We start from the raw sequence: 24,081 nt of genomic DNA, 5'->3' as shown, positions 1-24,081 counted from the left end.
ACATAGCTCTCCTCCGCTGACCTTGACGGCGGCAATAAAAGGGGCAGCCCAGCTCCCGGCCCTCACCGTGGTGCTGAGGTGGGTGATCAGGGCTGGAGTTGGAGCCCAGGGGAGGGCAGACAGGCTGATGGGTGAGGGTGCTTGTGGCTGGCACAAGTCTCTCCATTTCTGTGGAAGAGGATGCTCTGGTGTTAGAGAGAGAGAGAGAGAGAGTGTGTGTGTGTGTGTTGGGGGCTCACCAGGGAGGCTGAAGTGGGGAGCCCCACGGAATCACCTACCGTTAGGTCTTGTGGGTTGTTCGATCATGCCCCAGTTTGGGGCCCCTGGTCCCTCAGTTCCCCTGTCACTGCCATCTTCCAGTGCCTGCTGCCTTGGACTGCCTTGAACCTCTAAGATCTCATCCTGCACCTCTCAGTGCCACTACCGTGATGGATGTGAGTGAACTTGGGGAGTCTGCCCGCTACCTCCGCCAGGGCTACCAGGAGCAGATGAAGGTGCACACTGTCCTGTGGGATGGTAAGTGAGGGCAGAGTGGGGCACAGCTACAGAGAAGCCCTTGTGGACTCAGACCAGGAGTGGGGAGGGGTGGCACTCAGCTCGGGTCTGAAGGGGCACTCTGGCCCGACAGCTTTAGCCCTGAGGATAAAATCCCAGGGAGCCTGTGTACATCACTGTATTTCTGTGAGCAAGCCTCGGTTTGCTCCTCTGTAAAATGGGACAGTATCACCCGCCTCGTGGGGCTGCAGTCTGTGGCTGGAGCCTGAAGCTTCTGAGATGAGAGTGATTGGTATGTGTGCAGGCTGCCTCCACATGTCCATAAAACCTGTGCTGGAGTTATTTTTAGTGCTTTCCATAGAGCCAAAGCCTCTGTTTATCGGGGACAGGAATAAAGGCTACTATTTATGACCCGGTTTGCTCATAGGACAATAATAACAATAGGCAATGTGTATCAAGTGCTTATTGTGTGCCAGGCCCAGAGCAGATGACTTTCCACGCATCATCTCAACAACCTGGGGAGATGGAGACCAGGGCCAGGGCCGGCTTCGTGGGTGTGCAACCTCTGCAGCCACACAGGGCACCGCCCTCAGAGGGGCCTCATGCTCGATTTAACACCCTGCTATCACCATCTCGAAATTATAAATAATTTCTTAACAAGAGGATCTGCATTTTAACACTGGGGCCTGCAAGTTATGGAGCTGGTCCTGACTAAGGCACTTGACTAGTAAGTGGCAGGACACCTGAGTCTGTGCCTTTAACTACCATGAAATATGGGCTCCCTGGAGCTCTGGGGCCAGCTGGCCAGGCAGGAAGGAGCATAAGACAGACTTACGAGACCGGGGTTTGAGTCTTCAGTGAAATGGGGGAGGCAGAACCCACTGAGAATTAAGTGCCTGATATTGAGGGCTGCTCCATATGGGAACTAAGCACATGCCCATAATGTTTTACCTTTGAGGGACAGGCTCATAGAGAATGAGGGATTTTCCTGAGGCCACAGGGCAAATACAACAGAAGCAGGAATCTGAACCCAAGTGTGTAATCCAGGTCTGTGAGGGAGTGTAACCTCAGTCAGGGAATCCTTTGAGGAGATCTCTAGGGACCCTCCCAGCTCTGCCCTTCCGGGAGTCTGTGTCTGGAAGGATCTTTTCTGGGTACTCCTGCATCCTGACAGAGGGGCTCCTAGGAGGGGCACAGCTCTGTAGACACGATCTGAGAACCCCAGCTGGGTCCCCAACCCCTGGATGTGCGTCAGCCTTTCTCAAAACCCCCATGCTCTCCCCGAAACCCAGGGAAGAAGCGGGTCTGGGTACCTGATGAACAGGATGGTTACGTGGAGGCTGAGGTCAAATCCGAGGCTACTGGGGGCAGAGTCAACGTGGAGACCAAAGACCAGAAGGTTTGGCTCCCCCTTTTCCCGGAATTAGCTCCTCCGCCTTCCCGGGTGTAGCTCCTGACCAGTGTGCTCTGGATGAAAGGGGGTCTGGGAGCGTACAGGAGTGAGAGGCTGAGGTCAGTTTGTTCCTGCCCACCTGTCACCCCACCATACGGCCTTCCTGGCAGGTGCTGACGGTTCGTGAAGCTGAACTGCAGCCCACGAACCCGCCCCGCTTCGACTTGCTGGAGGACATGGCCATGATGACGCACCTCAACGAGGCAGCCGTACTGCACAACCTGCGCCAGCGTTATGCTCGCTGGATGATCTATGTGAGCCATGGGCCGGGGAGGGGCCACGGGTGGGATGGGGCTGTGTGTGGTGGGGGCGGGGCCATAGTAGCAGGGGCGGGGCTAGGGCAAGAGGCACAGCCTGGTGGGGACAGAACGGGGGGAAGGGGCGGGGCTGTGTGCAGTGAGGGAGCAGGGCTAGAGGCAGGGTAGGGTGATGTCATGGGGCTGTGGAGGCGGGGCCACTGGCTGGGGCGGGACTAGAGGTAGTGCTGGAGGTTTGGCTACGGCAGTGTAGGGGCGTAGCTGCAGCAGCACAGAGGCTGGGCAATGGGGCTGTAAAGGGGCCACGGGCTGTGGGCAGGAGTAAGGGCTAGGGCGGGGCTAGGGCGGCCACAGAGGGTGTGGCATCGCACCTTAAGCAGCTCCTTGGGGGATTTTGCAAGGGTCACAGTTTTGCGACGGCTAGAGCCTGGGAATGGGAACTTGGCCTCCAACAACCTATCTATACACTCTCTCCTCAGACATACTCGGGCCTCTTCTGTGTCACCATCAACCCCTACAAATGGCTCCCGATCTATACAGCCTCCGTGGTAGCCGCTTACAAGGGAAAGCGCCGCTCGGAGGCCCCGCCCCACATATATGCTGTGGCAGATAACGCCTACAATGACATGCTGCGCAGTAAGGGCCGCCTTGACTCGTCTCCCCCACCCGAGGCCCCTCCCCCGGCTCCAGGACCCCCTTCCCTCCATTTGCACTGCCCTCCTTTTGATGCTGCTGGACACTCTAGCATAATCCTTCTGTCTCTCTGAGTGGGAGCTGGCCTGCAGTCTGAAGGTCCCACCTGGTCCTTCCCGTTTCTGGCCCTGGGTGGTAGAGGGGCTGCCTCAGCGCCAAGGATACCCAAGGTGTTCCACCTGTGGCTGGTCCCTCACTTTGGCTAACTTCTCTATCTCCTCCCCTTTCTTCCAGACCGAGAGAACCAGTCCATGCTGATCACGTGAGTGTGGGGCTGTGGGGATGGGGTGGGAAATGCTGGCCATCTGGCAGGAAGAGAGTGGAACTAAAATCATTTCCCAAGGTTGAATACAAAGTGCTTAGGGCAGGGGTTTTACCGCCTGGAGTCAGTGTCCCAGGTGAAACTAAATTAGAGCATTTTCTCTGCCCCCTATTCTGGGCAGATGTATTATGGGTGGTGTGCAGGAAGGGGGTAACAGACTGATCACCAGCCCTGATACCCTCTGTCCCTAGGGCCTGGAATCTTCTCCCAACTTGATCTTTTGGGAGTTCTGATTCTCACTCAAGGAGAGTGGGGAGACCCCTTTCCTCCTTCTTACCGTCTCCATATTTCTGAGTCTTATTTCTAATCCTTTGTTTGCCTTCACTGGTAAGTGGTAGAATTCTTACATACCAAGTTTATATCCAGCCAAGCCAATATGGACATCGTTCGTGTGTGGGTGTGTGTGTATGTGTGTGTGTGTGTGTGTGTGTGTGTGTGTGTGTGTGCAGCATGCTGGTGAAGATCAAGGCCTTTGAAACCAGAAAGACCTGTATTCAAGTTCTCACGGGTCCACTTCCTGCTGGTGTGCTTGGGCCTCTGAGTCTCATCAGAAAAGACAGAACAATCCTACTTACCTACCACACAGAGCTATAGGAGTCAGTGAGTTAATGTCTGTACCTGGCACACAGCAGAAACAGCTACATAACTTCTCTGAGCCGCATTTCCTTATCTATCAAAAGCGGATGATAGTGGTGCCTGCCTCACAGGTTTCTGAGGCTTAAATGAGCCAATATAGGTAAAGCACTTGGCCCAGTGTCTGGCAGTAAGTTAGTGTTCAGTAAACAGTGGCATCATAATGTGTTTTCTCATCTCACTGGGATGGTCTAGGTTGGCTTGTCTTGTAAACAATTCTGAGGGCTAATTTATCTCAGGAGTTTTGAGTTGGGGTGTGGGTCCTGAGTTGGGAGCTGGGTGTGGGGAGGGCAGAGGGGCCCTGCTTGAGGGGTAGGGTGTTGGGGGATGGGAGGAATTAGAGTAGCCAGATGGACATTGGTGACTCATGTTTGTGTCGTCCAAGGGGAGAGTCGGGGGCCGGTAAGACGGTTAACACCAAGCGGGTCATTCAGTACTTTGCCATCGTCGCTGCCCTGGGAGACGGGCTGGGCAAGAAGGCCGTAAGACTCGCCCACGCGGGCGCTGCTCCCTGCTGCTTCTGTTTTTCTTTTCTTTCTTCTCCTTTTTTTTTCTTCTTTTTTTCTTTTTAAAAAGTTGATTCCCCAGAGCCTCCAGCCCTGCCTGAGCCTCCCACCCTGGTGGCAGACTCTGGCCTGAGCAAGGCTCGACCAGCGAGGCTGTGGCCATTCTCTGTCACATTGTATGACGCGGTTCCAGGCTTACCTCACTGTTCCCATCTGTAACACAGTGGATGGGACCACATTGCTATTCCTAAGCATTTTATGTATTTTTTCCCTTTCATCATGACCTTCATATTTTGAGAGAGTTTACCAGGTAGGCTGCTTTTACCAAGAAGTAATTGTTTTCTTGGTTTTCATGCACCAAAGACACAGTTACCTGCTGTCAATCAAAACAAGCAGGTTCAGCCAGAGCCAAGGGCACTTGGCATTCCCAACAGCCAAGGTTAAGGGGCAGTTTTGCACCCCATGATTTCTTTATGGTTTTTGAAATTTTCTGAAACAATGGGGGAACCATTTTTTTGTTTTGTTTTTGTTTTCGAGGTACAACTTTCGTTCCTAGCCCCAGCGCCAGCTGTTCAGAGCTCTGTGTGTGCTCCCCTACCCCAAAATGGGGTGCCTTTTCTTTCCAGAAACCCAAGCCTCCTCCTGCACAGCCCCTACTCCTGGTCCTGTTGAGCCTTGCGTTTATTCTGGGACATTTTTCTTTCTTCTTTTTCTTTTCTTTTTTCCATTTAAAGTTTTTTTCTTTTTCTTTTTCTTTTTGCCTCTTCCTATTTTCCCAGTTGATTTTCTCGTTTTTTCTTTTTATTTCAGTTTTGTTTTTTTGGTGTGGTGGTGGTTGTTTTTATTGTCTTGTTTTGTTTTTGCTGTTGACTTTTTGGTACTCTTTCCTCCCTCCCCCCCGACCCCATTTTCCCAACTCCCTAAGTGTCTCTGAGGATGCTACAGAAAGTCGGGTCTTGGTCCAGGAACAGGAATGGAGGGCAGGGAGCTGGCAGGGATGCAGCTGGGAGGGGCAGGGGTAGGGGGCACCTGGGCAGAAAGGAGCCCTGCATCGTGGAGTTGGGGTTGGGGGGAGCTGTCAGGCAGGGGAGGTAGAGAGAAAGGCTGCCCCTCAGGGGCCATGGGTGCTGGAGCTTAAGAGCCTTATCAACCTCCCTCCCCTCGGCCCCCAAATTGACCACATCTCCAAAGAGGGCCCTGTTCAAAAGCCCTGGACTTGAATGTGTGGGGTGGAGCTCGGGGGAGGGGCTCCTGCCAGTTCTCTCCTGCCTCTGTCTCCCCAGCAATACCTCAGGGGGATTTTTAAGTCTTGCGCTCCCTGGAGGTGAGTGAATAACCACAGTCCCCTGGCATGGGACAGGTGGCATGACACCTGTCACTCCAGAATCTATTCCTTCCTTTTTCTCCCTTTTTTCCCAGGCTGCTGGGATCCAGGGTAGGGAAGAGAAAGAAAGGGAAAAGGAGGGAAGACAAGGATGAGGCTAGGAGAGCAAGGGGGGAGGATCCCCTCCATTCAGTAAGTCCCTCTAGATGAGACATACAGGTGGCTTTGGGCATCGTGGAAAGCAGGATGCCTGGGCTCAGTGTCTGTTCTGCCCCTGACCCACTGTGCCATCTTGAGCAGATCACTTTCCTGCTCTGAGTCTTAGTTTCCTCATTTGCAAATTAGGGCTAATGATATGCACCCAACAGGGCTATTTTGAATAATAGTCGGTGTACAACTGTACAATGAAAATGCACCTCATCACAATACAAAGGAGTAGTGTGAAGAAGGGCAGTCACAGAGAGAGGGGAGGGGTCAGAAGGTTTGGGCAGGAAGAGGTCTCTTCCAGCCTCAGAGCATCAGGGAGGCCTTCCTAGAGGAAGGGGCACTTGAGCTGGGCTCTAAAGGGGAATAGACTGTAGTCAGGAGCCTCTAGGGCTTGGGCAGGGTCACTTCCTGGGGCATGGGAAGTGAAGGGATATGGAGGAGGCCAGAGACGGGGCTTGGGGGGGCTGTGAATAGGAGACCCCCAGACGCAGCTGCTGCCTCAAGCCCCTGACTAGGGCCATGTTTGCTCCACTTTCTAGCATTTCTCCTTCTAACAGTCCCTGGAGGGTCGGGCATGAGGGGTCGGGGGCGGGTACACATTTGGGTGACTAACGTTCACTGTCCCGCTAACCACCCCACTGCCCGCTCCTGCCTGGTGACACCTCACACCCTCTAACGTTGTCTTCCTTCTCCTCCCGGCAGTTTCTGGCCATGAAGACCAGGGTAGGTATGGGGCTGGTGTGAGTGGGGCAGGCAACAATTATGAGGTCCTGGGGAACCCCCCTCCCCTCCCCTTCCCCTTCCCAACCAGAGGTTGTCTGGGATGGGCCGAGACCCCGGGACCACGGGCTGACAGAGCCCTCGGCCCGCCACCACCAGGGTACCCTCGAGGATCAAATCATTGAGGCTAACCCTGCCATGGAGGCTTTTGGCAACGCCAAGACCCTGCGGAACGACAACTCGTCCCGCTTCGTGAGTGCCGCAGTGGGAGAGCCGGGTGTGGGGAGACACAAGGTGGTGGGAACCTTGGACAAATAGGGCAGCGCTGGCTGGGCCCCCAACTGAGGCTGCTTTTCTGCCCACAGGGCAAGTTCATCCGCATTCACTTTGGTCCCTCTGGGAAGCTGGCATCCGCGGATATTGACAGCTGTGAGTCTAGGAGAGGGTGGGGGAGGGTGAGGATGGGGAAACGGGCCCAGGCCTGAGTCTTTCCGCTCAGACTGAGTGTCTGTCATGAAGTTCTTGGGGCTCCCACCTGTCCCAGGCGCTTCTCTTCATCCCCTGGCCACAGCCCAGCTCAGGCCACCTCACCTCTTACCTGGAACATTCCCCCAGCCCCCGTGTGGTCTTCCATTCTCCATTCCTCTGCTGGATCTCCTTTCAGCCAGAGTGATCTTTTCTTAGAGACTAATCTGACCACATCGCATTCCTGCTTAAAGACATTTTCCAGATCCCATCACCTTAAGATGGAGACCCAAATCTTTATTTGGCCAGTCAGGCTCCTTGTGACTGGGCCCTTCCCCTCACCCACCATCCCAGTCTTTTCTCTGGCCCTCGATAGGGCAGGCCTGTGCCCCTCCTGCCCTGGCCTCATCTCTACACCTCAAGTCCCCATCCTTCCCGGAAGCCTCCCCCAATGCCTCTCTGGGGCCATTGCCCATCCCGCCTGACCCAGACCTGCTGCATAGACACCAGGTGCCCAGGCTGCATGCATAGAGGGGCCCCCACGCTGACTGCTCCCCATCTTGGGGTGCATGGCCAGATCCTGATGGATAAGCATGGGCAGGTGGTGATAGACGGGAACGTCATAATTCATGCCCCGACCGACCCATGCGCAAACACACAGAGGCTCTGCTCGGTGCACACACTGACACACCAGCAGTGCTCTGGAGGAAAGGAGTGTGGTCTGTGGATGGTGGAATGAAAGCACAGATGAAAGAACAGACAAATCAAGACCCATACACAGACAGCTACGTTAATACACCCACACGCAGAGACACACAGACGTACAAACATACACATTCCCACGCCGTGACACGTGCGCTGATGGAGAGACACCCTGCAGCACATGCTGGCATGTGTGCAGACACGGCACCTCCACACACACCCCTGCCCCTTGCTGACACGTCCTCCCTGCCCCTCAGCCATAGTGGGGTGACCCACTCGGGAAACTAGGCCAGCGCCTCCCTTTTCCCCAGATCTCCTGGAGAAGTCAAGGGTGATCTTCCAGCTGCCCGGTGAGCGAGGCTACCACGTCTACTACCAGATCCTCTCGGGGAAGAAGCCAGAGCTGCAGGGTGAGGGCCAGCAGCAGATGGGGTGGGAATCGGAGCCCACAGGTCTGGGTGGCAGTTGGGCTGCCCAGCCTTGTCCCGGCCCCCATCAGATCAGGCCCTGGGCTACCTGTTCCCCCACTGTTCTGGGGTCTGTGACATCCCTTCTTTCCTGGAGACCTAGAGCCCCTTCTATCCACCCACCCCCTTCCTGGGACTTCCAGTTCTTGCTGAGCCCTCTCCTCCTCGTGCTAGGAAATGGGCCCCTTAGTACCATTGCCCTGGCAGGGTTGTCTCTCCTGCTGTCCTGAGACTAGAGAGGCCCCACCTAGCACCAGTGGGGAGCAATGGCTCTGTCTAGGCCCAGCTCCCCTCTCTTGCAAGCCCCTCAAGGGCAGAATCTGGTCCTCGCTGGGCCGCAGCACCCAGCACAGGGTCTGGGCCATAGGGGTGGCTTGCGCAATGGTCAAAAGATGAGTGAGACATAGGGACCGAGGCTCATTTCTCAGAACCTTAAAGAAAGAGAAGCCATGAGCATGGGAGTCGAGGAGAGAAACTCAAGCTACAAAATCTCGGGAGGGCCCTACACTCTCCTGCCGGGCTGGCTCCCAGGACCTACCACGCTGGGATGGGGGTGCAGAGGAGAGCTGGGTGAACACAGCCGACCTGCCCTTCTCCGCCCCGTGTCCCCCAGACATGCTGCTTCTGTCCATGAACCCCTATGACTACCACTTCTGCAGCCAGGGCGTCATCACTGTGGACAACATGAACGACGGGGAGGAGCTCATGGCCACTGACGTATGTCTCTGGTGGGAGGGGAGGAAACCTGGGGGAGCAGGTCCAGTGCCCTTCACTCGGCTGAACCCTGGAGGAGCCCAGACTTCTCTGAGCCTTCCACCCCCCACCCCCCAGCATGCCATGGACATCCTGGGCTTCAGCGTGGATGAGAAGTGTGCCTGCTACAAGATCGTGGGGGCCCTCCTGCACTTTGGCAACATGAAGTTCAAGCAGAAGCAGTGGGAGGAGCAGGCTGAGGCCGACGGCACCGAGAGTGAGGGGCCCTGACCCTGGCCTGACCTGGTCATCCTCTTGACCCTGATCCCAGCATCCAGTCCGTGACCATTAACCCTAAGACTTGTCCACAGCCTTTGACCTCAGTCTTAACCTGGCCCTGATTGTAAACCTTGACTTCTCAATTCCAGACCCTCACCCTCCTGAGCTGTACAGTTTGCTGACCCTGAACTTGACCTCTTCCAACCTCCCTCTCATAACCCTAAGTCGAGGCCGGTAGAGCTCCCAAGTACCCGTCTTCTTGGCCTCCTCCCCCTCATCTCACCCATGTGCCCTGCCAGGTGCTGACAAGGCTGCCTACCTGATGGGGGTCAGCAGTGGAGACCTCCTCAAAGGCCTTCTGCACCCCCGAGTGCGTGTGGGGAACGAGTATGTGACCAAGGGTCAGAGTGTGGAGCAGGTGAGCAGCTGGCAGGCCGGGGCCCACCTGGGGACAGCTGGGGCAGGGTCCCCTCCTTGCCAGGTCCCAGAGCAGCCTCCCCGCGCCTCCAGGTGGTGTTTGCCGTGGGGGCTCTGGCCAAGGCCACCTACGACCGGCTGTTCCGGTGGCTGGTGTCACGGATCAACCAGACGCTGGACACCAGGATGCCCCGTCAGTTCTTCATCGGCGTCCTGGACATCGCCGGTTTTGAGATCTTTGAGGTGAGGGCAGGCCCACACCCCCAGGCTCCGTTGTCTCTGGGGTGGAGGACCATTGGGGGTAGGGGCAAGAGCCCTGGGTGTCTGCCTGGAAGCGGGGTGAGCTCCTGCACATCCCTGTCCTCTGTGGGTCTCCTTGTCCCTGTCTACAAGGAGGCCTGCTGAGCCGGGCGCCTCCCACTATAGTTTAACAGCTTTGAACAGCTGTGTATCAACTTCACCAACGAGAAGCTGCAGCAGTTCTTCAACCAGCACATGTTTGTGCTGGAGCAGGAGGAGTACAAGCGGGAGGGCATCGACTGGGTCTTCATCGACTTCGGCCTGGACCTGCAGCCCTGCATTGACCTCATCGAGAAGGTGAGGCCCGGGGCCAGGTCACTGCAAGGAAGGGAAGGCATGGGTGCAGTGGGTGAGCAGGAATGAATGCGCACCTGTGTGTGAGCGAGCGTGTGCAAGCCTGCATGTGTGTGTGCATGTATGAGCGTGGCTGTGCACATGTGTGTGTAACGTGTATATGAATGGAAATGTGTGCATGTGTGTGACTAGGTGTTTTGGAGATTGAGTGTGATTGTGTGTTGGTGAGCAGTGTGTGTGTGTGAGCGTGCATCCCAGCACTGTTGCAGCCACAGTTTCTTTGGACCCTCAAAACTGTCCGGAACTACAGAGCAGGGTAGGGTGTGTTTGTTTATTTGTCTATAAAACATTACATATATTTCCCTATTGTATAAAGACTAGAAAGAAAGAAAAATCAAAGAAAAATTGAAAAATCAGAAATAAAGGAGAAAAGATGTGTCTCCCAATCCTACCACAACCTGTCTCCTCCCAGTCCTTTATCCTGGGCATCTCTTTTCTCTTATGAACACAGACGCATTTCTCATCCTACCTTTTCTCTGAGAGTGTATTTTGAGCATGGTGCTTTGTTGAAGAAGGCACAGTAGTTCATGCAGCAGATGATTTTCATGCATTTCTGTAATCTCCTACTAGTGGACATTTAGGTGGTTGACAGCTTTTGCTGTTATAACAACAATGAAAGTTTTCATTTCCCCATTTTGCAAGTTAGGAAATTGAGGCTTAGAGAGGTCTGAGGGCCCCATAGCTACTAAGTGAGGAAGCCAGAATTTGAACTCAGCTGCCTTTTTTGACTGTACCACGTGTGAGAGTGTGAGACCACGGATGCCGGTTTGAGTTTGCACACTTCTTATAAGTAAAGAGAACAACTCAGAGCTGCAAGTTGGGCAGAAAGGGCTTGGAAGCCAAACCACAAACTTTCTTTCTTAGAAGACAAGGCTCCTGGGTGCAGGTCAGTTCTTTGTCCCTCAGGGCAGATGGCTGAGGTTGGAGGGTCTGGGAAAGCTCCCAGAGGGAGGGGCTCCAGGAAATGGGGATCCAGCCCGGCCTGGATGGGCTGGCTTGATGGAGGCCCTTCAAGCTGTGCCCTGTCCCCAGCCACTGGGCATCCTGTCCATTCTGGAGGAGGAGTGTATGTTCCCCAAGGCCTCAGATGCCAGCTTCCGGGCCAAGCTCTATGATAACCACGCGGGGAAGTCGCCCAATTTCCAGCAGCCACGGCCTGACAAGAAGCGCAAATACCAGGCCCACTTTGAGGTGGTCCACTACGCGGGCGTGGTAGGTGCCTGTTGAAACCCCAGCTCTTGACCTCTCTCCTCCCTCCTCCGGGTTCCCCCACCTCGGTTCAGCCCCCGTCTGGTCTCTGGCAGGTGCCTTACAGCATCGTGGGCTGGCTGGAAAAAAACAAGGATCCACTGAATGAGACGGTGGTCCCCATCTTCCAAAAGTCGCAGAACAAGCTCTTGGCTACTCTCTACGAGAACTATGCTGGCTCATGCTCTAGTGAGTACAGAGGGATGAGATTCTGTAGGGGACTCGCAGAGTGATGTCCCTTGGAGTGACTGGTCCCACGTCTCTCCTAGCCGAGCCCCCCAAGTCTGGGGTGAAAGAGAAGCGTCGGAAGGCAGCATCATTCCAGACGGTGTCCCAGCTACACAAGGTGAGGCCCAGTCTAGGCCTCGTGCAGGCCCTCACCCTGCCGCCTCCACCCCGTCCCGGCTCCCTGCTCTGTCCCCTGCACCCTGGGCGGGCGGCCGTTAAGACTTGCAGTGATGTTTAATTCCTCTCCACGTGAACATCACAGCAAGTCTGTGCTGCTTCCCGTCCCCATGCTGCCTGGGCAGGGTTTGGGGGGGATGGGGCCGGAGCCACAGGGATTGGGTGGGGGAGTGAAGACTTTGGTGATGGTAACGGGGACCCAGTCAAACAGAAGAGGGCAAAGGGTCACAAGGAGCAGAGTGAAAGGGCAGCACCGCAGAGACACGCTTAGGCACCTACCGCGCAGTCCTTAAGGGGCTCATCCACTGCGGTTTCCAATTCTGCTTCTCTGCCCTCTTGTGCTTTCTCCCCTCTCCTCACCCACAGGAGAACCTCAACAAGCTGATGACCAACCTGCGGGCCACACAGCCCCACTTTGTCCGTTGCATTGTCCCCAACGAGAACAAGACCCCAGGTAGTCACCCCAGGGTGGGTTGGTGGCGTGGGGGCACATTGGAGGGAGGGGACAGCGCAGACTGGAAGCTGGGTCTTGCCCCCTCCGCAGGGCCTGCTCAGCCTCAAAGTGAGCCCTGTGTCTGGACTTCTCGTCTTTTCTGGGGCATGAAGTTGTGTCCATTGACCTCTAATCTTTTCCTTTAACCCCCACCATGTCCAGGGGTCATGGATGCCTTCTTGGTGCTACACCAGCTGCGCTGCAATGGGGTTCTGGAGGGGATCCGGATCTGCCGACAGGGATTCCCCAATAGGCTGCTTTACGCTGACTTCCGGCAACGGTGGGTGTCTCCCTGCCCCAGCCCTGGCTCCTCCCCAGCTCCAGCCTGAGGGGGTGGAAGGGCACCGAGGAGGATGCAGGGGGACTGGGGAGGAGGCCAGAAGGTATCCCAGCGGGAGATGCTGATGGCTGAGACCTGGGGGTGGGCGGTGGGCTGGGGGAGATGTGAACAGGCTCAGGGTAAATATTGGAGGTGCAGCCAACAGGCCTTGCTACTGATGAATTGGATGTGGAATAAGAAAGAAAAAGAAAATACAAGGGTGACTTCTGGTTGTTTGGCCTGAGCAACTGGGGAGTTGGTGGTAGATTTACTGAGAAACCAAGATAGGATTTTTAAAATTTTGTGGGGAAGTAGTGGGAGAGTGGATTGAGCTTGACTTTGAACATGTCAACTTTGAAATGTCTCCAGCAGGGAATTCCCTGGCGGTCCAGTGGTTAGGACTCTGCGCTCTCACTGCTGAGCGCCCCGGGCATTCGATCCCTAGTCGGGGAACTAAAATCCCACAAGCTACACAGCATGGCCGGAAAAAAAAGAAATGTCTCCAGCAGATAGGAAAGTTGAGGGAGAGATTGGATTTGTTAGTCTGGAGCTCAAGGGTGGGGGGGCAGGCAGAGCTGGAGGTAGATTTGGGAGTTGAATGAGGGTTCACGTGGACTAGACTTTATGTAATGGCTGGCACCAACTGAGTGCTCGGCCCGTGCTGTTAGCCCCTCTGCCTTCCCTTTATAGGTTTGATTTTTGTCAGGCTGCAATCGTGCACAGTTCCCTCCCCCTTCAGAAGTAACTGGGGCCATCCACGCTGACCGTTACACTTATGTGTCCATACAAATATTGTACACGTGGGTGCACACACACATGTTCTCTTTGTTTTTCCCTGTAACTGTATGTCTTGGAGATTGTTCCTTATTAATAGACATAAGTCTGCATCATCATCCTTTTTTTAAATATTAAGACTTTCTTTTTTTAGAGCAGTTTTAGGTTCACAGCATAATTGAGGGGAAGGCACAGAGATTTCCCATAAGCCCCTGCCCCCACACGTGCACAGCCTCCCCCGTCATCAGCATCTCCCACCAGAGTGGGACATTTGTTACAGCTGATGAGCGCGCACTGACGCATCCTAATCACCCAGAGTCCATAGTTTCCATTACAGTTCACTCTTGGTGTTGTACATTCTAGGGCTTCGGATAAATGTAATGACACGTGTAGCAGCATCCATTTTGTTATGGCAGTAAAATATCCCATATTCCAGTGAACCGTGCTTTGTTCATCAGTCCCTTAGTAAGGGGCCTTTTTGTGTTTCTAGGGTTTTGCCTTCACAGTGTGGTCACGACAGCCTGACCCACACAGCCCTGTACACATGTGCAAGTGTGTCCCCTTTAGAAGTGGCTGTGCCAGAACCCTTGCTCTTGTTGATTAGAATTCTCTCCCAAGTGTTTCTTCAGTTTGTGATACGCTGTAACACATCACCTTCTTTACTTTTTTTGCCCTTCTGAAAAAAAATGATAAATTATTAAAAATTATAAACTAAAAACTTATGAAAGTGCTGTATGCCTTTTGTAAATGCTGTAGGCTCTTAAAGAACTTAACTACTGAATGCATTTAAATGCTACCCAAGCTTTCAAAGCAGAGTATGCCCAGTCCTCAGGTGTCACAAGGCCGTCCCCCGCCAGCCTGTTCAGGGGGTGCCCCTCTGGAGCCTCTACTCCAGCCTCTGAGGGGCCAGCCTCTTCCGTCGTCGGCTCCCTGCCCAGCACCCTCCTCTCCAGCCCTTTTCCCGCTCCCCCAGGTACCGCATCCTGAACCCCAGCGCCATCCCGGACGACACCTTCGTGGACAGCAGGAAGGCCACAGAGAAGCTGCTGGCCTCGCTGGACATCGACCACACCCAGTACCAGTTTGGCCATACCAAGGTCAGGGCACAAGGGAATTAGGGCACTGGACCGGATGTGGGCGGTCACACTGCAGGGGTCATGCAGGCGACTGAGGGTTATACCTACCGCCCACACCCCAGGTGTTCTTCAAGGCTGGGCTTCTAGGTGTCTTGGAGGAGCTTCGTGACCAGCGTCTGGCCAAGGTCCTGACACTGCTGCAGGCACGGAGCCGGGGCCGCCTCATGCGCCTCGAGTACCAGCGCCTGCTTGGAGGCAGGTGGGTGTCGGAAGGGGGTGGGGGGGATGCGGGGGCACAGCCACTGTCCCCCAGCTCGCAGGACCCTCTGAACCCAGGATCTCTGAACCCTGTCATACCGTCCTGTGGGTCAGATTTCACCGTGTGGCTGCCTGCATGCCACACCTCCCAAGGGGCAAGGCTGTGGCTTGTGCCCCTCAGCCCCCAGCTACCACTTCCTCACCTCAGAAGTTGAGGTAAGAGAACCTGCCTGTGCTCCAGGCCATCCCAGAGTGTGGCCTGGAGTAGTAATCAGGGCATCTAGTGTTTCCCAAGACTCTTAAGTGCCAAGCCCTGGGCAAGATACTTTATTTGAATTTATCTCGGTTAAAGTACAGGACAGTCCTGAGAGGTAGGTGCCATGATCATCTCTGTTCACTAGAGGGGGTGTCTGAGCAGACGGAGCCTGTCAGCTGGCTTGTGGCGGGAGGTGGGAGGCTGGGATGTGAGCCCAGGCAGTCTGACCTTATAAAAGAGCCCAGTGGCTTAACCGCCCCTGGTGTCTTCAGGACACTTGCAGGGGCCATTCAGGGCTCCTGAGCTCCTGCCCCAGAGGCAGACCTGTGTGACCTTGGGCCTCACCCTCAAGCTCGCCTGTAAAGCAGAGGATTAGGACCTACTTGAGAGGCTGTTGGGAAGGTTAACGAGGTCCCACGCTAAAGTGCTCAGTGCAGTGTCCGGCCCAGGGTAGGTGCTCAGGGAACATCGGGGCTGTCACTATGAAGGGGCGGCACTGAACCTGCTGGCCACCTGTGGCTGCCCCTCCCCAGGGATGCCCTGTTCACCATCCAGTGGAACATCCGCGCCTTCAACGCCGTCAAGAACTGGTCATGGATGAAGCTCTTTTTCAAGATGAAGCCACTACTACGCTCGGCGCAGGCTGAGGAGGAGCTGGCGGCCCTGCGGGCAGAGCTGCGGGGGCTGCGAGGGGCACTGGCCACCGCCGAGGCCAAGTGCCAGGAGCTGGAGGAGACGCACGTCAGCGTCACCCAGGAGAAGAACGACCTGGCCCTGCAGCTGCAGGCAGTGAGTAGGGGAGGGGCAGGGTCTCTTTCTGCGACTTGGTGCCCCCGGCCCCCAGCCCCGCTCAGAGAACCCCAGGCCGCTCCGAGGAAATACCATAACCAGATCCCCGGCCAGGGCGGACCTGGCGTGCTCTGGGTGCTCAGGCCTCACCCGGGTCTTCCTTCCTATTCCGGAGGCTCATGGGCTTGTGCCCGTGCGCAGCCTCCCATGTTCCCGACCTCCCCACCCAGTCTATGCACGTGTCCTAATGCTGCCACGCCTTGTGCCCCCGTGGCTTCCTGCAAAGCTACAGTGTAGCCCCATCTCCCCAGCTCTCCCCTCCTCTCCATCCCCGAGACAGCCCCATGCTCCCTTCTCTGGTTAAGGGCCACGGGAACCCAGGCAGCAGGTAACAGTAACAACCAGAGGGTAGAGATCAAGGGTCCGGATCCTCCCCAAGTCCACAGAGCCATTCCTTCCTTCAGCAAATACTTTGAGTGTCAGGCCCCATGGAAACTCTGGAGATACATTGGTGGGAGAACAGACAGGCCTGTGCTCACAAACTCACCTGCTAGAGCAGGAGACGTTATGCAGCCAGGTAGTGAGGAAACAGTGATGGCAGAGAACCTGAGCCCTCCGTGGCCGTGCAGGGCTCTCCCCACCCCCTCAGCCCAGTGTGGGCAGAGCTGGCAGTTGGCTTCTCTGTTAGAGCCCTTGTTTGGGCCTTACTCTGGGTTGCCCCCAGCCTGTCTAACGTTCCCCTCTTGCTGCCCCGTCCATCCCTCTACCTGAGCCCTTATCCTACCACACTTGAACGCCTTCAGGGCCAAGAGCAGGTCTTCGGCATTCCTTGGTCCCGGAGCCCAACCGAGCGTGTGTCCAGCCTCTGCACGGACAAATGAACTTGCTTTCCGGGGCCTGGCCTGGTGTCCCTCAGCTGCCTTGACTCTGCCCCATTCCCCGTGTCCCCCTCCAGGAGCAGGAAAACCTGGCGGATGCCGAGGAGCGCTGCCACTTGCTCATCAAGTCCAAGGTGCAGCTGGAGGCGAAGGTGAAGGAGCTGAGCGAGCGGCTGGAGGACGAGGAGGAGGTGAACGCTGACCTGGCTGCCCGCCGGCGCAAGCTGGAAGACGAGTGCACAGAGCTCAAGAAGGACATTGATGACCTGGAGCTGACGCTGGCCAAGGCCGAGAAGGAGAAGCAAGCCACGGAGAATAAGGTGTGGGCCGGGCCGGCTGTGGCCCTGGGCGGGTGTCTTCCTCTCTGTGGGCCTCAATTTCCTCATCTGTTAAATGCTGCTGTTAATAGCAGCACTTCCCTCATTAGGGCGGGTGAGGATTTAGTGTGTAACGAGCCTGTGCTAGCGCTCGCCACCGGGCCGCCCGTAGTAGGTACTCAGCAAATGCTAGTGGTTGTCGTCCACCAGCTCCATGTCCCCCAGGTGCCTTCCCTCACTGAACCCTCCCAGCAGCCCACGTGGTTCAAAGACTTGGGGTATTGACTCCATCATACAGGAGGGGAAAGGGGGGCTCAGCAGGGTTAGCCGCTTATTCAGGTTCTCACAGGGGCTCCCCGAGGAAGGCAGGACTGGGAAATAGCTGCTTAAACACCTGTGAATCCCCAGAATAGCTGGTGTCTGTTGATCTCTCACTCTGGGCCGGACACTGTGCACAGGGCTTTGTGAGCATTTGCTCATTAATCCCTAGAGGAGGACGCTATAATCATCCCTTAAGGATGAAGAAATTGAGGCTCAGAATGAAGTGACTCGCCCGAGGTTCCCTGGCTCGAAGGGGACGGTTGCTGTGGCATGGTGTGGCGGCCGCTCAGACCAGAGTGCGGGGGAGGCATCCCCGTGGTGACCTTGGCCCTGACACAGGTGAAGAACCTGACGGAGGAGATGGCGGCGCTGGATGAGTCGGTGGCCCGGCTGACGAAGGAGAAGAAGGCCTTGCAGGAGGCCCACCAGCAGGCCCTGGGCGACCTGCAGGCTGAGGAGGACCGTGTGAGCGCGCTGGCCAAGGCCAAGGCCCGCCTGGAGCAGCAGGTGGAAGATGTAAGTCGGGGCCACGGCAGCGGGCTGTGCGGTGGGGCCGGGACAGCCGGGATGGCGCAGAGCCCACCCACCCCGTCCTGCCCACAGCTGGAGTGCTCCCTGGAGCAAGAGAAGAAGCTGCGCATGGACACGGAGCGGGCCAAACGCAAGCTCGAGGGTGACCTGAAACTGACGCAGGAGTCGGTGACAGATGCTGCCCAGGACAAGCAGCAGCTGGAGGAGAAGCTCAAGAAGTAGGCGTGGGGAGGGCCGCAGCCCCGACCTCCTGGCCACAGGGGGCTTCCTGAACCTGCACCCCGCTTCTCACCCCCCTGGCCTCTAGTCAGTTCTGCATCACAGCAGAGGTTGAACCCTAGGGTGTAGGGGGTCACCAAGGGCCAGGATCTAGGGCCCGGGCTTGAGAGGGAACACAGGGATGAGGTCACTTAGGGCTGCTCCGGGCGAGGTGCCTCAGTCAGGGAGTGTGCTGGGGGCGGGTACGGAGGGGCCCCAGGCAGGTGCATGGGAGTTAGGCACTGGGCCGGCTCATGCCCACCCTGTGACCTCCAGAAAGGACTCCGAGCTGAGTCAGCTGAACCTTCGAGTGGAGGACGAGCAGCTCCTTGGGGCCCAGCTGCAGAAGAAGATCAAGGAGCTGCAGGTGTGCGGGGGAACGGGGGTGGGCGGAGACCCGGGTCGGAGGCCCACGGAGGTGACACTGCCGCCTGCGCATCCCCAGGCTCGGGCGGAGGAGCTGGAAGAGGAGCTGGAGGCCGAGCGGGCGGCCCGGGCCCGCGTGGAGAAGCAGCGGGCAGAAGCAGCCCGGGAGCTGGAGGAGCTGAGCGAGCGGCTGGAGGAGGCGGGCGGCGCGTCCGCGGGGCAGCGCGAGGGCTGCCGGAAGCATGAGGCCGAGCTGGGGCGGCTGCGGCGGGAACTGGAGGAGGTGGCCCTGCGGCACGAGGCCACAGTGGCTGCCCTGCGGCGCAAGCAGGCGGAGAGCGCGGCCGAGCTGGGCGAGCAGGTGGACAGTCTGCAGCGGGCGCGGCAGAAGCTGGAAAAGGAGAAGAGCGAGCTCCGCATGGAGGTGGACGATCTGGGCGCCAGCGTGGAGACTCTGGCCCGCGGCAAGGTGTCTGCCTCCTTCCTGATCCCGACCTCTGACCCGACTCTAGCAGCCTATCCTGACTGAACCACTTCTGACTCCAGCAGCTGACCCCTGACCACCCGCTGCCAGTCTGACTCCATACTAGTCCTGGCCCTGCACCCGATCGGGACTCCTGATCCATTCACCTGACACCCAGCCTGAACCCCACACCAGTCCTGACCTCTGACCCTACCTCCTAAACTCTGTGCCCTGACTCCAGGGGATTTTTGACCCAGCATCCAATTCCAACTTCTCAGTCCTTGACCTCTGAATTCTGACCTCATACCTGTCCTGACTCTGTTCCTGTCCTGAATCCCAGCACCCAACCCTGACCCCTGACCTTTGTACCACCTAAGCTTGACAGCTGACCTCTGACCAGTGTCCCCGGCCGACTTCACGCTCTAGTATCCTAACCTCACCTTGACCCACCGGCCTTGGGGCTAGTACAGCCCTCTCACTTCTGACACTCATCTTTTAAGCCATAGTCCAGCAATAGAATCTCCGACCCTGAACGTGGGGTTCTGCTCTCCCTTTGATTCCTGGGCACGTGTCTAGCCTGCTAGTTCCCGACTCCGGGTCCCCGTCTCTGACTGGCAGCCCTAGATCCTGCCCTGTGAATCACAAACTTTTTCTGATCCCTGACCCCGGATCCCAGGCCAGTGCAGAGAAGCTGTGCCGGGCCTATGAGGATCAGCTGAGCGAGGCCAAGGTCAAGGTGGAGGAGCTGCAGCGGCAACTGGCAGATGCCAGCACCCAGCGGGGGCGGCTACAAACTGAGAGTGGTGAGGCCGGGGGCTTGGCTGGGCCACAGCGGGGTTCGGTGCTGCCCCTCACCCACCTGACCTGCCGGCTCGCCCCTTGGCCTGCAGGGGAGCTGAGCCGCCTGCTGGAGGAGAAGGAGTCTCTGATTAGCCAGCTGAGCCGTGGGAAGGCCTTGGCCACCCAGAGCCTGGAGGAACTGCGGCGGCAGCTGGAGGAGGAGAGCAAGGTGGGCCAGCTATTGGCTGCCACAGAGCAGGCGGGGTGGGCACAGGGCCACTGGCCCGGCCCGATGCTGAGGTCACTGGGCTCTCTGCAGGCCAAGAGCACGCTGGCCCATGCCGTGCAGGCTTCGCGGCATGACTGTGACCTCCTGCGGGAGCAGCACGAGGAGGAGGCTGAAGCCCAGGCCGAGCTGCAGCGGCTGCTGTCCAAGGCCAACGCCGAGGTGGCCCAGTGGAGGAGCAAGTACGAGGCAGATGCCATCCAGAGGACCGAGGAACTGGAGGAGGCCAAGTGAGTGCCTTGCCGGCCAGGCCGTCACCACACAGGGACGGCGCCTGCACCTCTGAGCTGTCAGGGGTGAGGGGAGATGCAGGGCTCAGCTGCGCATCCAGATCCCGTCTGCTCCCGTGGCCTAGAAAGAAGCTGGCACTGCGGCTGCAGGAGGCAGAGGCGGGGGTAGAGGCCGCTCATGCCAAGTGCTCGTCGCTGGAGAAGGCCAAGCTGCGGCTGCAGACAGAGTCGGAGGACGTGACCCTGGAGCTGGAGCGGGCGACCTCAGCGGCCGCGGCGCTGGACAAGAAGCAGCGGCACTTGGAGCGGGCGCTGGAGGAGCGGCGGCGGCAGGAGGAGGAGATGCAGCGGGAGCTGGAGGCCGCCCAGAGGGAGGCCCGCAGCCTGGGCACGGAGCTCTTCCGGCTGCAGCACAGCCACGAGGAGGCTCTCGAGGCCCTGGAGACGCTCAGGCGGGAGAACAAGAACCTGCAAGGTATGACCCACCCCAGGGTCAGAGCCGCTCTGGGGTCACTGGGAGTCCCTCAGGGTCACACAGGGTGACACAGTTGGAGCAGAGCCATGGGGGTGGCCCTTCAGTGCCCTGTCCACTCTGCAGAGGAGATCAGTGACCTCACAGACCAGGTCAGCCTCAGCGGGAAGAGCATCCAGGAGCTGGAGAAAGCCAAGAAGGCACTGGAAGGGGAGAAGAGCGAGCTCCAGGCCACACTGGAGGAGGCCGAGGTCAGGGGCGGGGTGGACACTGACCCGCTGCTCCCTGGCCTGCCCTCTCCACATACACTCATGGCCCCATCCCCATACTATCTGCTCTGCACCCCAGGGGGCCCTGGAGCTGGAGGAGACCAAGACTCTGCGGATCCAGCTGGAGCTATCCCAGGTCAAGGCTGAGGTGGACCGGAAACTGGCGGAGAAAGACGAGGAGTGCACTAACCTGAGGTGTGGGGCCGGCCTGTCCCTCCTCCCCGGGCCGACAGCCTCCCCCATCCCAACCACCTGAGAGCACAAGGGCGGGTGATGTTGGCTGAGCCCCACTGTGCAGGGGACTGGCACAGACACCTAATGCCCCCATACCCACGACCCTCTCAGGTGGGGACCATCGTCCAGTTTGGAGGTGAACCTCGGAGAGGCCAAAGGACTTGCCCAAGGTTACACAGTGGGGGTAGAGCCAGAGTTCAGTCCCTGTCTGTCTGCTGTGAAATTGCTCTGATGGGCAACAGGCAGGCAGACACAAGGGGCTTGAAACCAGGGAGAGATCGATCAGTCACTTATTCTCCAACTGGCTTCACGTCTCCAGTGTTCCCTGCGTGTCTGTAAGCAAGTCTCTCGCAGGCCACGACCCCTCCTTTCATCCCTCCTAACTACAGGCGCAACCACCAGCGGGCAGTGGAGTCCCTGCAGGCCTCCTTGGATGCAGAGACTCGGGCCCGCAATGAGGCGCTGCGGCTCAAGAAGAAGATGGAGGGTGACCTCAACGACCTGGAGCTGCAGCTGGGCCACGCCACCCGCCAGGCCACGGAGGCACAGGCCGCCATGCGGCTGCTGCAGGCCCAACTCAAGGAGGAGCAGGCGGGGCGGGATGCGGAGCAGCGGCTGGCGGCCGAGCTCCACGAGCAGGCACAGGCCCTGGAGCGGCGGGCCGCCCTGCTGGCCGCGGAGCTGGAAGAGCTGCGAGCCGCCCTGGAGCAGGGCGAGCGCAGCCGGCGGCTGGCAGAACAGGAGCTGCTGGAGGCCACCGAGCGCCTCAACCTCCTGCATTCGCAGGTGAGGACGGGGGTCACAGGGATGCATGGGGCGGGGGCCTGAAGGCCGACTCTAAAGCCCTGCCCACCCCCCCACCCCCTCCCCAGAACACAGGCCTCCTGAGCCAGAAGAAGAAGTTAGAGGTGGATTTGGCCCAGCTGAGCGGGGAGGCGGAGGAGGCTGCCCAGGAAAGGCGGGAAGCCGAGGAGAAGGCCAAGAAGGCCATCACCGACGTGAGGCTGGGCCGGGACCGTGGGGGCCCCGAGCAGAGTCCGAAGGGACTTTGACCCCCGACCACGCCACCTCCTCCCGCACAGGCAGCCGTGATGGCAGAGGAGCTGCAAAAGGAGCAGGACACGAGCGCACACCTGGAACGGATGAAGAAGACTCTGGAGCAGACGGTGCGGGAGCTGCAGGCCCGGCTTGAGGAGGCAGAACAAGCCGCCCTCCGTGGAGGAAAGAAGCAGGTGCAGAAGCTGGAGGCCAAGGTGTGTGCGGCCCTCCCAGTCCCTTGCCCTGCAGGGTGGGCCACCCGAGGGCAGGCTGAGGGCACCAGGCCCACGTGCTGGCTGCTTGCAGGTGCGGGAGCTGGAGGCCGAGCTCGACGCAGAACAGAAGAAGCACGCCGAGGCCCTCAAGGGGGTGCGGAAACACGAGCGCCGGGTCAAGGAGCTCGCGTACCAGGTGGGTGATCAGGTTCACCTAGGGGGGCAGCCCTGGAGCTGGCCTGGTTCGGGCAAGACCTGAATCCCCTTTGCCTGCCCAGGCCGAGGAGGACAGGAAGAACCTGGCTCGCATGCAGGACCTGGTGGACAAGCTGCAGAGCAAGGTCAAGAGCTACAAACGGCAGTGTGAAGAGGCGGTGAGTGCACGGGTGTCTGAGGATGCCTGTGGTCACCCAAGTTCTACAGCTGGCCCCAGGCTCTGCAGCCAGGTGGGATGCCAGCAGCCGGTCAGGCCTGCTCCATCGCTGGGCCGTGGATTCCCCCGTGTTGGCTTTGTGTGTAGGTTGGGACAGTGACCCCACTGCCCAGCGAGAAGAAAGACGCGTTTCTAACAGCTCCAGCAAGACGTGAGACCTAGCTCTGTCTCTGAAGGGACCGAATGCACCTTCCCCTTCCAGCCAGGTCTGGCACACGGGTGCCTCTGGAAGGAGTGGCTCCACCCCCTCCTTCCTGCTGTGGGTACTGGTGAGGAGGGAGGAGGGCCGCGGGCAGTGGTGGTGGAGCAGAGGTGAGGACCCGGAGAAGCCAGCCCCTTCTGGGGGTGCTGACCCTTTCAGTGACCAAAGGGTGAGCAGGCCTGCCTGTGCCCCCAGGAGCAGCAGGCCAACACTAACCTGGCCAAGTACCGCAAGGCCCAGCACGAGCTGGACGATGCGGAGGAGCGGGCGGACATGGCGGAAACCCAGGCCAACAAGCTGCGGGCGCGGACCCGGGACACCCTGGGCCCCAAGGTGAGGAGTGGTGTGGGGCACCCACCCTGCCCTCTGCGTGGAGGGCAGCTCACCCAGGCACCCCTCTCCCCTTAGCACAAGGAGTGACACCTGAGCCCTGGGCTCTGAAGAGGGACACCTGCTGTTTGCCCCACCCTGATCCTCTCCTCTCTTCATCCACCCCTGCTGGAGCCTCGCCACCCCAAGCTCTGCTACACCCTGAATAAACGCCACATCTGCAGCTCCTACCGGGTTCCCTCTCATTCTTTGGGGTTCAGGAGCGGAGGGGAGCACATGGTCTCATGGACAAAAGTCAGGTCCACATCAGTCATTTAAAATAAATTCTTTAATAGTCTCCATTTAATTGATTTATTTGTTGTTAATAAATTGGCAACACACGGAGGGGCCGAGGGTATGCTCCCAGGCAGGCTCCTGCGCGGGGTTTGGGCTCAGGCAGGAGACGCTGCCCTGGAGCGGGGGGCCGGCCGCAGCCTCCCTGTGCTCCAAGGGATGGAAAGAGAAGGCCCCTCCCACTTCTGGGGGAAACCATGAACACAACGGCCAATGAGCA

General features: G+C 58.1%; 2 protein-coding genes across 2 annotated transcripts; both read left to right on the top strand.

Moving 5' to 3' along the window:
- Window position 1: 1 nt before the first annotated feature.
- Window positions 2-6,853, top strand: LOC309645334 (myosin-7B-like). Its single transcript, XM_082430386.1, has 8 exons — window positions 2-78; window positions 361-516; window positions 1,788-1,894; window positions 2,059-2,202; window positions 2,685-2,841; window positions 3,133-3,160; window positions 6,593-6,613; window positions 6,770-6,853. Exons 2-7 carry the CDS (start codon window positions 429-431, stop codon window positions 6,603-6,605), a joined length of 537 nt encoding a protein of 178 aa, XP_082286512.1. The 5' UTR covers window positions 2-78; window positions 361-428; the 3' UTR covers window positions 6,606-6,613; window positions 6,770-6,853.
- Window positions 6,653-23,758, top strand: MYH7B (myosin heavy chain 7B; the record flags this gene model as incomplete). Its single annotated transcript, XM_082430023.1, is given in 36 exon segments — window positions 6,653-6,677; window positions 6,680-6,726; window positions 6,728-6,862; window positions 6,976-7,039; window positions 8,089-8,187; window positions 8,858-8,961; window positions 9,076-9,214; window positions 9,516-9,634; window positions 9,727-9,876; window positions 10,060-10,230; window positions 11,320-11,499; window positions 11,592-11,724; window positions 11,805-11,881; window positions 12,307-12,394; window positions 12,596-12,713; window positions 14,500-14,623; window positions 14,725-14,861; window positions 15,650-15,905; window positions 16,861-17,103; window positions 17,761-17,937; window positions 18,025-18,170; window positions 18,487-18,577; window positions 18,656-19,045; window positions 19,716-19,842; window positions 19,930-20,048; window positions 20,139-20,335; window positions 20,461-20,810; window positions 20,934-21,058; window positions 21,156-21,271; window positions 21,700-22,096; window positions 22,183-22,308; window positions 22,393-22,563; window positions 22,655-22,759; window positions 22,842-22,937; window positions 23,394-23,531; window positions 23,607-23,758. Coding segments are annotated over 36 exon segments (5,292 nt in total). The 3' UTR covers window positions 23,619-23,758.
- Between the last annotated feature and the right edge of the window lie 323 nt (window positions 23,759-24,081).

Source organism: Balaenoptera physalus (genome assembly GCF_965194825.1).
Source record: "Balaenoptera physalus genome assembly, chromosome: 16".
In the NCBI taxonomy this organism is placed as follows: domain Eukaryota; kingdom Metazoa; phylum Chordata; class Mammalia; order Artiodactyla; family Balaenopteridae; genus Balaenoptera; species Balaenoptera physalus.
The sequence above is the reverse complement of the archived record's forward strand: the minus strand, read 5'-3'. Positions and strand labels throughout refer to the sequence as shown.